The sequence below is a fragment of the Bidens hawaiensis genome, unplaced genomic scaffold (assembly GCF_021521415.1).
Source record: "Bidens hawaiensis isolate Kalapana, Puna unplaced genomic scaffold, B.hawaiensis_p1.1 tig00002935_1, whole genome shotgun sequence".
Taxonomy (NCBI): Eukaryota; Viridiplantae; Streptophyta; class Magnoliopsida; order Asterales; family Asteraceae; genus Bidens; species Bidens hawaiensis.
In genome coordinates this window covers 1,379,548-1,392,769 of record NW_027491158.1, presented here as the reverse complement: position 1 = coordinate 1,392,769, position 13,222 = coordinate 1,379,548, and the positions used below count along the sequence as shown (strand labels likewise).

At 34.9% G+C, this 13,222-nt stretch overlaps 1 protein-coding gene across 1 annotated transcript; it reads left to right on the top strand.

Annotated features, from left to right (window-relative positions):
* Positions 1-5,465: 5,465 nt before the first annotated feature.
* LOC143621732 (uncharacterized) lies at positions 5,466-8,096 on the top strand. The gene is made up of 7 exons (XM_077093063.1): positions 5,466-5,698; positions 5,803-5,859; positions 6,946-7,071; positions 7,253-7,331; positions 7,476-7,568; positions 7,654-7,764; positions 7,851-8,096. The coding sequence occupies exons 1-7, from the start codon at positions 5,523-5,525 to the stop codon at positions 7,902-7,904; spliced, it is 696 nt and encodes a 231-aa protein (XP_076949178.1). The 5' UTR covers positions 5,466-5,522; the 3' UTR covers positions 7,905-8,096.
* The last annotated feature ends 5,126 nt before the right edge of the window (positions 8,097-13,222 follow it).

The following is a 13,222-nucleotide window of genomic DNA, read 5'->3' as shown; positions in this document are numbered from 1 at the left end:
AAAAACCATCATATCCCAAATGAAACATACATGCCAGAAGTCTTAAATTGATTCAACCACAAACCATGATAACACACACCATCAATCTTACTCAAACACACCTTGTTGACATCATTATGGTTGACTTGGTGCCTTGCAAGTTCTATATTGTGTCCGAAACCTCCGCATCTACCACAACTCTTGGACTGCCCAACTTAGTAAGTCTGTGTAACATCACGGAAAATTCGAGCCAAAAATATCAAACTTCCAAAGTCAAGGGACCAATTCTGCCAAATTCCAAAACTCTAAGGTTAAAAACAAAAATCTTGTTTTCTTGTCCTCGCGATACGCGACAGGACAAAACACGAACCCATCGCGTACCGCGACAGGTTTGGTCAAAAAGTTCTAGAAGAGTCAACAGCAATACGCGATCGCTGTTGAGCCTACGTCATCGCGTACTGCGATGACGTGGTCTGACACCTCTGGCACAAAAGCTTCCACATGTCCACACGTGGCACCCCTTTTCGCCACGTGTCCTGACACGTGGCCACACGTGGCACGTGTCAACACGTGGCATACCGTTTGCCACGTGGCGACACGTGGCAGACCTATATGGTGACTGGCTGGGCCTACGTCGCGCTACGCGACGAGTGCCAAGGAGTCTGTCCGTACCGCGATGGGCTTCCAGAAAATGTCTATAAATAGCAGCCTCAGGTCTTCATATTTCCACACCAAAAATACACATACAACTCTCTCTTCAGCTTCTCTCTAAACCCCGAGAACCCGACCCTCGATCCACATCGTAAAGCGTGCCGATTCCTCGTTTTCCGTGCCATCGTATCCTCGAAGATCGTGCCACATTCCACCGACGTATCAACCATGAAGGCGTTTGTTATTCCTCGACATCATGATAATTATCCTCGTAAAGCGTGCCGACAAGTGGTGAAGCATTGGTGTTCGTTGTTGGCGTGCCAAAGAAGGATTGGTCGAGAAGGAAAGGAAGAAGAGACGGCGTTGGAGTGCTGCTCAAGTAATTAGGGTTTCCATACGCCGACAAAGGTAGGCGTAACTCCAATGAAAATAATAATAAAATATTATAAAAAGTTTAAAGCTTAAGTCGAGGTTATACTCGATACCTCAATAAAAGAAAAGAAAATATAACAAAGAATTAATAAAAGATAGATCATGAGAATTCAGAAATATGTATATATGTATGTAAGTATATATGTATATAATCTTTGTTATAGGTATTATTTAAGGAATAAATAACTATTCTTAAACAATAAAAGAAAAAGAATATGTTTCTTAAAGAAGAAGAAACGTAGGGTTTTATAAATAAACTAAAGGTTTATAAATTACTCTTAAAACTAAAGGTTTTAAAGTAAAAGAGATTTTGAACTAAAGGTTCATCGAGGTAAAGTTTATAAAATAAGACTAAAGGTCTAAAGCCGGATTTTATATCCGACTAACAATTGGTTATACTCGTACTATAGGTGCGAGATAGCAACGGGAAAGACCCTCGGACGGTGTTTGAAGCCGATCCAAATCAAAAAGGTGAATACGCCCCAACTTTTACAAACTTGTTTTCAAACGAGTCAAACGTGTTACTTGAAAAACTTTACATGAGACTAAGTGTCTCTAAAACATTTATAAACAATGGTATAAATACTGGCATCAGGCTATCGTGTACGTTTGTTTGGATCCTTACATATGTGGTGGGCACATCACACCTGGTCACAATTACGCTCTCCTGCGGGGAGTATGACCTTGTGTATGCGTATAGGCACTCAACTAGTCGAACGCTGCGGTGTTTGCTGGGGGAACCGAGTATAGAGACTCGAGTTTATGAATTGTGGTTTTAACTTGATTATTCCTAAGCCACGTTGGGCCGAGACCTACGTAGTCTCGAGAAGTGATTAAGTAAAGAAAATATTTTTCTGCGTCAGCATATTCACCAGCATTCGTTGCTGACGTATTTTCTTACATTTTGCAGGTGACCAAGATTAGCACTTGGAATGACGAAGTGCAAAAATCCGATGGCTCGGATATTTTTGTTAAATATAATATAATGGTGGTTTGTTTTGTAAAACTTAAACAAGTAAAACATAACGGGAACTTTTAAAATCTCGTCTTTTGTATATGTAAATATTATATTTTTAATCCACAAGTTTTAAAGACTTCCGCTATTAAAACGTAACTCTGATTTAATTACAATTGTGGTACCAACATATGTGTCATACTCCTAGGCCGTAGTTTGGGGTGTGACAAGTGTTGGTATCAGAGCCATCGATCTTAGCGAATTGTGTATCATAAAACAATACCCAAGTTTCGATTCAAGTATAGGAAAATATTTTACTTGTTTACTTGAATTAGGGATAAGATTGGCTGGTAACCTTTTCTTTCCCTCTCCTCATTCTAAACCACCTAATTTAGATGTCTTACGAGAAATTAATGGAGTATTATGAATGTGAAGTAAGGAGAGCCAGAAAATACTACAAATTCCCAAAGGACATCATGAGCAAAGATTACTATGAATCATTCTTCAATACCAACGAGGATCACAACCAAACCGAGTCATATCATTACCCCGGCACTAAACCAAGTCAAATTTATCACCTAGACAATACTCCACATCAGGTATACCAAGCACCAAGGCACTCAAGCGACCATCCGTCAAGTTTACCCATGTATCAACCATCCGAAATCCCAACGTATCATCCTTCTGAAATTCCCACTTATCAACCAACTGAGATCCCGCCATATTACCTATCTGGAGGTTCGACACACTTACCACTGAATCCTCACCCTTCATATGCTTTCCTCTCCAACCGACCGATCAAGGGGGAACGAAGATCTCCCTCATCCGACTGGATGCAATGCCACTCAGATCAACGAATGTGGCATACTGGAACTTCTACTATGGATTATGCAGACTCCCGCATCAACAAAGAAGGACCCTCTCGCAAGCCCAAAATGAGGGTGACGATGCCATACGAGAAGATTCACATACCTGCAATGACAGAAGAGGAACCCGAAGAGGAAGCAAAACAGGAACCGGAAGAGGAAACAGACCCAGAGGAGGAATACCCCGACCCAAACGAGGTAGCGACATCAATGGAAAAATCATATCCTCATCCAAACACAAGCTATGGTTCTGTTGATCCTTACATGCAGTTTCTTCAAGAGCTCAAGGGCCAAGCATCATCAAGCTTCCCGCCATACTCTGTCAAGATTCCATCAGTTGAAGAGCAAGCAAAAGAGATCCAAGAACATAATGAAGCTGCTGAAGCCTTCTTCAACTACCAATCTGATGTGACTGCTTCTCCATATCCGGATCCAAGGAATCATTTCGATGTGGTTATGATGGGATACCGTGACCCACCACCTCGCTACGGTTATCCCAATGACATTCCTCAGTCACAGGAGGAACATCTGGATCGAGCCCTACATGAGACAGATGAATTGAGAAAGAAGATAGCCATTGATGGGAAGAAAAAGAAGAAGATGGGAGAAACGCTTCTTCGAAAGTGCAACAAGCTAACCAAGGTTGCGAATAAATTCATGAAAGATTGAAGTGATGATGATATAATCTCAAGAGATGAAGTGTCATGAAAGATGTGTGTCGTTTGTTTGTTAATGTAATGTTATGTGTTAAATGATGTATGGATAGGAATAAATATATACATCGAATATGGATGTATATATGAATCTATGTGTTGTAATAATCCGTTTATATATATCTTGTATGGTATATACATATGCTGAATAAATAAACGTATGTTTAATAAAAGAAAAATTTGTTAAATTTCAGTTAAAGAACACGTGAAAAAGATAAAATGTCTCATCAAAGCAACAACTTGGAGGCTTCTCGAATAGAAGCCGAGAAAAGAAAAACAAGATGAACAAATCCCTGAAAAATATATGAACCAAATTCAACAAATGATTAAAAAAGCGGTTAGAGAAGAATCCGAAGCTAGATCCCAATCTAGACAATCCAAACACTCTCGATCCGTTAACCCGTCTCAAAAGTCTATTTCTAAACCTCGTTCTAGACCGTCCCACCTAGAAGAAAGTGTTCATGAATCAAATGCCGACGGAGGTATTCGTCAAAAGTTCAAGAAGTTTTCTCTTAAAATAATAAACAATAAATTTAGAGGTTAAATATAACAAGTGGACCCCACCATCCACCCTATCTCCTACTCTCTATCGTTTAAAGAGCTAAATGTCACGAAACTAAATGTCATGGAGTTACCACTTATTAATTATTATGAAGTTATGCTATGTAGCCCTACGTGTGTGAACTATTAATCTAAAAAGTAAAACCTTCAATGCATGTATTATGTTTACATACATAAATAGCACTTAATCCTCTCTAATTTACAAACACAATTGCCTAAATTTTGCATTTGAAACTTCTTCAATTGAATTTTGACTAATAATTTGGGGTTGGTCTACGTAGGCTTTCCCTTTTGGGCCAATTTTTAATTTTAATTTATGCAACTTATAATTTTAGACATGAACTTTAATAAGTTCTAGACAATGCCTTACCTTTAATATATTCTAAAAAACCTATTTACGTTTCCACCCCTTTTATAACTAATTTATGTTTCACGACATGTGGTGTTTGATGGAAATTCATCATGGTGGTCAAATGATCATCAACTGTTACATGACCCCGCAAAAATATGAAAAAGCAATTTGAAACCTCAAGTTCTAACCTTGAAATCAATGTAAAAATTATCTAGTACCAAGCAAAAGACTTAATGAACAGCAACAAAAAAAACATAAGTTGAAATTCGAACATATTTGAAATTCCAATAAAGTTTGATTAGAATCCAAATATAATTCTTGTATTCGGTTTTTCATAAATGAAATTTAGATTTATGATTCCCGAATTGATACCATCCAGACATACAAAGTCGAATATGCGTACATATTTATTTTCCACATATAATTTATTTATTTATTCACTATTCATTAAAACAATTTGGCAAGTTGTCTCGCAATGGTATAAAATCCCGACTTTTTTTGCACCGGGAACTCGTGCAATTTTGAAAATGTATTAATTTATGCGATTCACAAATCAAAAGGCAAAAGCTTTTCACGCGTTGTGTCTGGTTACCACATGGTGCATATGGAGAGCTAGATATGAGATGGTGTTTAATCATTAATGTGAGACCGACCAACATTAGCACTACAGTTTCAACATTAATGCATTGGACTACTAATCTGTTATAGACTCGGAATACTGCGAATGTGAGAAAAATGATGTTCCTCTAAAAACCATGAGCGGTTTATACATTGGGAGGGAAAGCCTGGTGTACCTTGGTTTTGTTTGTAATACCAACGGATGGTTGTATATCATCAATTTGATTAGTTGCTTGCTATACCGTTTAGTTTTTGATCGTTTCAAAAAACAAAAATAAAAAAAATTAATAATGACAAATAAAATTAAATAAAAAAAGCACTAGCTGCTTCATCACCATTCACACACACACACACACAAACCAGACAAATCTAAAATCTCTTTTCACTTCACATCAATGGCGTCCATGACGTCATCATCACCAAATATCTATAACCGTTTATACAACCACCATAACCATAACTATAAACTAACCGCCGTTAAAACTAAAATCAACTGCTCTCACCGTCTCATATCATCTTCGAAGAACAACAACAGAAACTCCGATGACCGGAAACCAGAAGTAACTCGAAGGTAGGTATCTCATGTCATTCATATTTTATAAATTAATTAATATTATAATGCTGATGAATTGATAGATTAGTTAGCTAAAATTCGTGTTGGTTGGTTGATTACAGGGAGGTTATATTGAGGAGCAGTGAATTAACAGTTCTCGGTGCCATTTTTCACTTCAGGTATCTGTACATATTATTATTAATTTGCTGTTAATTTTGTGATGTTTTATATGATTTGGATTCTGATTCGGTTATGCTATGAATTGATTGTGAAAGTAGTTGAGGTTAGTAAATTATTAAAAGCCTAGAAAATCAATTGAGTTATATACTTGCAGCTACAAAATTGAGCATGTGAAAGCTATCAGATATTGCTAATTAGTACATTATAGGTTATGTGAATCTTTTGTCATTGCTGTTCGGATGGACTTTTAAGCTTATGTTTACATGTTTCAGTATGAATCAAATTATTGATATGATTTAGGTTCAGTAGATTTCCAAATTGATTAGTGTAAACGAGCCGAGCCGAGCCTAAGCTCGCCTCGTTTAACTTACGAGAGCTTGAGTTCGGCATGTTTCGTGCTCAGCTCATGAGTTGGTTTTCAAGCTTGGTCTCGGCTCTTTTAGTTTTTATTAATTAACTTATATACGCTTTAAATTATTTTTATTTATTTTGAGAAAACCCTTAAACGAGCCTAAGCTCGACTTGCTCGTTTAGTACCTTAGACGAGCCAAAGCTTGGCTGTGTGGTGTGCAATTAATACGTAGAAGCCCAAAAGTCAAAAGAAGTCAAACTTAATAATACGCAAGGCTCGATAAGGATCAACGAGCCTAAACGAGCTTCCCATATGTTATGGAATAAATAGTAATAAATAGAGTTAGGTTCGTATCGTCATTTGTTGATAGTTATGGTGTTTTGTAATAGTTTCTCAGGTCAGTTAGTTGGTATGAGCACTTAAACGTGTATTACAGTTTCGTTAATCAATTGAATACTAAGCTTTGCTTACTCTCTCTCTCTCTCTCTCTCTGGAACTTCTTCTCTCTATCCTAATCGAGGCTTGAGCTCGGGCTCGATAACTAAACAAGCAAAATCTGAGGCTCAAGCTCGAAAAATCTTGGCTCATTTCAACCTTATTATTGATATGAGCTCGAATAGCTCACTAGCCTTGTTTGCACCTCTAGATTTCACTAATATTCAAATGTTCAAAACAAAAACTGCTGTAAAATCATGTTGTCTGTAAGTTTTACCATTTCATGTATTTGATGCAGTGGAAATAAACCTAATTACCTTGGTGTACAGAAGAATCCTCCTGCTTTAGCTTTATGCCCTGCAACAAACAAATGTGTTTCAACTTCTGAGAATATTAGCGATAATGTCCACTATGTACCACCTTGGTAAGATATCGTATTGTCATAGTCTCACTTTGAATACCAGTCAAATTACTTTCATTTTCAAAGTTTGTATTGATATATTTAACTTTGAGAATAACTACGTCTGGAGTATAATCGCTACTATAAATGGAAAGACAAATTGTCATCAAAATTAATATAAACAATCGTAATTTGTTTTCTGCAGGAACTATAATCCAAAAGAAGGTCGCGGAAGTAAGAATCCCGTGAGCAAAGAGGTGGCAATGGAGGAGCTTCTTGAAGTGGTTAGATAATAAGCTTTCAAATGCATCTTTTTTATGACATGACAGATAAAATACTGTCACTTTATTAGTGGCAATGTGTGTTATACTGTTATGTACTTATGTGCTTTTTATTATTGGTTCAATGCATCTTTTTTATGATCACAGATAAAAACAACAAAACCGGACAACTTTACACCGAAGGTGGTGGAGAAGAAAAATGATTATATACGCGTGGAGTATGAAAGCCCGATTTTAGGGGTATTTTTTTTAAATGTTTAATTTTTATGTTGATTAATGGACGTAAGTCGTAAATGATGTGCTGAGTTGGTTTGTTTGGTTTTAGTTTGTGGATGATGTTGAATTCTGGTTCCCACCTGGAAAGAAACCACTTGTACAGTACAGATCAGCATCACGAATCGAGCTTGGTTTTGATGCTAACAAGAAAAGAGTCAAGGTAAGAAGACTTTATTTATATATAAAACATGTGATTGCCATTCTTAAATATTATATAAAATAACTGCCTCTCCTCTATCTCTTCAGGCATTGCGGTTAGCACTGGAGAAAAAAGGATGGGCTTCTGAAGATGACTTTTGACAAGGTCTCGAGTGTTGACTTTTTTTTTTGTTTGATTTGGAGCTTCTTGAAGATGTATAACCACAAAGAGGTAAACAAATACAAGTCATTTAGTGATAATAGTGTTGTCATTTTTACCTCACTTTTTTTTATATCATTTTTGAACTATAAAGTTTCAACAAAACTTGAATGTTGTGAGATCAAAAAGAGTTTTATTTTGTTGTAAACTAATAGTCTTTACATTGAAAGTAAATCACAAGAATTTGGGTACAAAATGAAACGTTTATTTGTTGAGAACGACTAATCTCTTTGAAGATCTTTGTATTCATGATTAATACCATCAGCATCATTCAAAATTACAATTTGACCTTTCTCCCTGTATACATGTGAAAGAAAGTTAAGGATACCACTTATATGATATGAGGGTGAATGGGTGATAAAGATATGATCATGATGTATACTATTTTCAAGATGGGGCCCACTTATAGAACGGAAAAAAATGAGAACGGTTTATAAAGACAAACATAGCGCGTGTGTATATACAGGGGCGGACCCACATAGTTCCCATCGGGGTCCCGGGACACCAATGTTTTTTAAAAATTACTTAGAGACGATATATTAAATTTTGTAAGGACCCCATAAAATTAATACTTGGAACCCATACTATAAAGGCTGAACTAGTCTAGTGGAAAGTCCCTTGTTTTTTCTTTGAGAGGTTGCAGGTTCAAGCCTCACCATACCCAATTTTTGTTGTTTTTTTAATATTCTAGTCAATATTAGTTATTTAGTTAGGGTATTTGTGTTTTTTCTTTAGTTTATCCCATATAACCATTATCACTTTAGTTTATCCCATATAACCATTATCACCATGCAACATATATAATGACAACATGAGTTTTACATATACTTAAATTATTTATCTTGTGTATGTATATTATAATTAATCATTTATTTGTGTAAGAGTTAGTTTTTCATGTCTTGGTTATTCATGTAAGACCATATATATATATAGCTTACGCTTATGTTCTTCGGGTATGAATAAAAATGAATTAAAAGTGTATGTTCTATCTAGTTTCTAATCTATATTCTTTCTACTTACTCGTTTCCAATGACACCATATTTTCGTGTTTTATTATGTTCCTCGTCTCGACCCGACCCGAATAACGACCGACCCAAAAATTTTGTAAACCGGAAAAATTGGGACCCCATTGGCAAAAAATCCTGGGTCCGCCACTGTGTATATATATCTCTTTCTGTAGTTGATGCAAAACAATGTCTGCACCAAATCAATAGCTTCCGCTTCAGAAATTGGTGTACGAGCAACCTGCAGAAAGAAGATAAATAATAAATTGTATAAAAAATTTAAAAACCCGTAAAAAGGTCAAGTCTAGCATTTGCTGATAACACATGTGGGCATGGCGATATAAGCTGGAATTCTAGAAAAGGTGTGGCACCAGACCTTGAGAACCATATCCAGCACTTTCATATGATACAACATCTTTAATCCTTAGTGTTTTAAAGGTTTTGAGCTAGCAGTCGCTGGCTGCCAGTTAGAGGTGCATTTAACAAGTCGGGCCTGCTACGGTTAATAAGCTAAAATCAAGAGGTCCAATTTGTAACTGTTATATTTTCTAGGGTCTATTGTGTGGGTCTTAACTCTTAACTAAATGACAGTTGATCGGTTGGGTAGTTGTATACTTGTACTTTAGCAAGCTGAATGAGAATAGAGTCATCGATGAATTGGTTTGGACTTGTTTTTTTCTCACGCCTACATATTTCTTTCTCAAGCTGATAAATAACAAAAGAGCTGAGCTCAGGGTCTATTAAGACACAAGTCAAACGAGCTTAACTAGAACTTAGGGGGCTCGAGTGAGCTCGTTTTTCACCTCTTAAGGCCAATAACTTCCGCCATGAGGTTTAAGTTTTAAAACACGTAATTAAAATATACTGATACTTACATGGATTATCACAACCGTGAAATTGAACTGGAAGTTTAAGTCTAAGTTGATAAGCTAACCATTTAAAATCATGCACCCGAACACGATCCAATTAACCCAACTTCAAGTTGTAAACGTGATAAACGGGTTGGAGGGTTTTAACATATGGGTTATGTGGGTCGACCTATTTAATTCGAACGGGCTAAACAAACACGGGTCATGTATGACAACAAAAAACATACTTATTTTGTTGTCGTCTGAAGATGCAACTCCTACAATTAGGTGGCTTTAAAATAAATAAATGTCACATTTAACCTAAAAGACAGCATGTTGTACTCAGTTAACTTCTTTTTCTTTTTAACAAAACTTACATTGCCTGTTGCAAAAAAAAAAAAAAAAAACCTTTCAAGTCAATCATTTTTATATGAATAAATGTAGCTTTATGTTGTTGAATATGTAAGCACTAATGGGGGACCAAACGACCACAATTAAGGGTTTAAATTAAAATAATTATTTAATTATTGATTAACAGTTCAAATCAAACACGAATAACAAACCCCATGAATCTATTAGTGAATAAAAACAAAAATTGAAAGGAAAATGGTGGTACAAGTAATAAAATGGTGGACCTAACACAAGGACATCGAAAGTTAATAATATATAACGTAGTTATATAACTTATATTAGCGTATATAACACGGAAAAATAACCGGACTATGTTATAGATGTCCTTTTTAAAAACTTAATAGGGCAAGTTAAAACGAGGTTAATAACCTAATAAAGCCTATTTTACTTGCAATCAGATATTATGTACAAGTCTTTCTTTTTTAAGATACTTGTCAATGATCAAGATATAAAAGAAGACAAAAAAGAATTCTGTATATATAAGAAAAAACTGCATTAAAAAAATTTATACTGACAACAAATTATAGTCCATAAACGGCAATTAAACATATAAGATATAACATGTACTTACCACAATTTCAAAATTTGGAGATAGATAGGATTAACTCGTTACCCATACATTCGGCAAGTATATATCAGTCCACACAAAAATGTACATTAACGAAAAAAAAAAGATACAAATACAAGTATTTTGGATATCAAATTAATATAAATTAGTACACACATCCATAGAAAAATATTAAAATAAAAAATGTCTAATCAGAATGAGTCGAACTTATAGCAATTATAACTATAAGCCTTGATTTTTTATTTTTATTTTTAGACTTTATTCTAGGATGATAGAACCCAATTGATCATCCTTAAAGTGATGGTTAAAAAGTATATCATCCAATATCACAACTGTCCCATAATAGTAACCCAAAATTGAATTAGGAAGCAACAAAGTAGAACATTTTGACTTTGTTACGTACATCAACACACAACGCGTTCATGATTAATTTAGTTGGAGACTAATTGGTAATCCTAGTGTCATACCCGATTGTAAAACTCCCATATTTGTTATATTTTTAAAATTTGTCAATTGGAATTTCAATTACATATCTAGTTTTGATATTTATATAAATTTTCCACTCAAGGGAAAATTTGAAATATAAAAAGTAAGTGAATTACTCTATTACCCAACAACACAAGATAATATAGAAAATGGAAATAAACGTTTTGAGTATGGTCTAGGTACATAATAAATAAGTGCGTATGTTTCAGGTAATTTGATGAATACAACTTAATATTATACTCGTACCCTAACCCGCATAATTTTTTTATCAATCATATCCTGGTCTTGTTTCCGATAGTTGAATCAAACACTATAATTGTGTCAAGCACAAGTGTCACATGGTTGTGCTACTCATAACATGCGCTCATGCTAGACTTAACTTGCCTATTTATTTATTTCAAAATTTAAAGATATTCTTTCAATATCTAACTATAGATTTCGTGAATAACTAATACTTCATTTAATAACGCCGAATAGGAATTAAAAAATGGTTAGTATTTAATTGATGATAAGTAGGGCTGTCTCGTGGGTAAGCTAAATGTGACAATAACTTTAGGCCTCAAGATATATAGGGCCTCCATCTTAAATAAAAGTTATGTATTATGAGATTTTGAAAGTAGAGTTCTTTTAGATTTTGTAACTCAAGGATGAGTCAAAAGCTATGGATTATTCAATCATATCCTTGATCACAGCATATCATCCATATTCTATAATTCTTGTATACTCTCTAGCGCTATACGCATAAAGAAAATAAAACAAAAAGGCCTCAACATTTTAGTTAGTTTTAGGCCTCCGAGGACGTTGAGACGGGTCTGATGATAAGGATTGATCTCAATATGACTTGTGATTTAAGTTATATGAAATTCGACTTTATGTTCTTGAATATTATAATCTCAAATTCGACTTGTGATTTAACCTGCAACAACCTAAAATAGGCGTGACAGTGTTCCCTCTAGTAGCCTGTAGGAAAATCAATTTTAATCTTGTTTTCTGTCATAACCTAAGAGGCTAAAATCGTCCTCTGGTGAGTTTTACAATAACGAGTTCTCATGTTCACCAAAATAAATGAAAATTGGGTGTTAAAACCGTTCGTTGGGAGATATCACATTTATGGTTTTGTTATTACTCATCTTTATATGTGTGTACAAGTGATTTGGGGATATTATTTTTGTATTCTTCTTACCAACTACATTAACTAATAATTAGTAAATCAAGGATAACACCACCTATCATTTCTGATGTCATTAAAAGATTGTAGGCCATGCATAGCGTCAAGTGGTACTATGGTAACTAAGCATACATGAGTGTTTTGTGATACGTGACGTGTCAGTTAACAATAAGGAATTCTGTAAAAGTAGTGGTAAAAAGTCAATAACCCCTTGCAATTGTTATATTTTGTCTCCATTCTGTTTCACAACTCTAGTTTTGGAGCTTGTTCTCCTCACACAACGAGGCAACTATAGGAGTACGGGTGGTCTTAAAAATATTTTTATAATAATAAATGTATATTAATCAATATAGTTGGAAACACTTTTAAATGCTTATTTTAAGAGAAAAAATTTGTGCAAATGGTGTGCTTTAGTTTGTTTCTAGTAATATGGGAGTCCCTACCAATCCCATGACTCTAATTAGCTTCTTGAATCGTCAAATACGGGAGATCTCAACTTTAGTTAACCCCTATTCTAACTCCATGACTTTAAAATTGAAATAGAAGCTCATGTATAAACAAATACGACTTTAAAATAGAAAGTCATTTATAAACAACCGCAACTTTAAATAGAAACTAATAGACAAGTGCGACTTTAAAATAGAAACTCATATATAAACAAATGTGACTTTAACATAGAAACTCATAGTCAAACAAAAATCATTTGTACGACGGTACTTGTTTTAAATAGGGTCGTTCACTAGTCTAACCAAGTCTAGTTCGAGCCCGCTCGAAG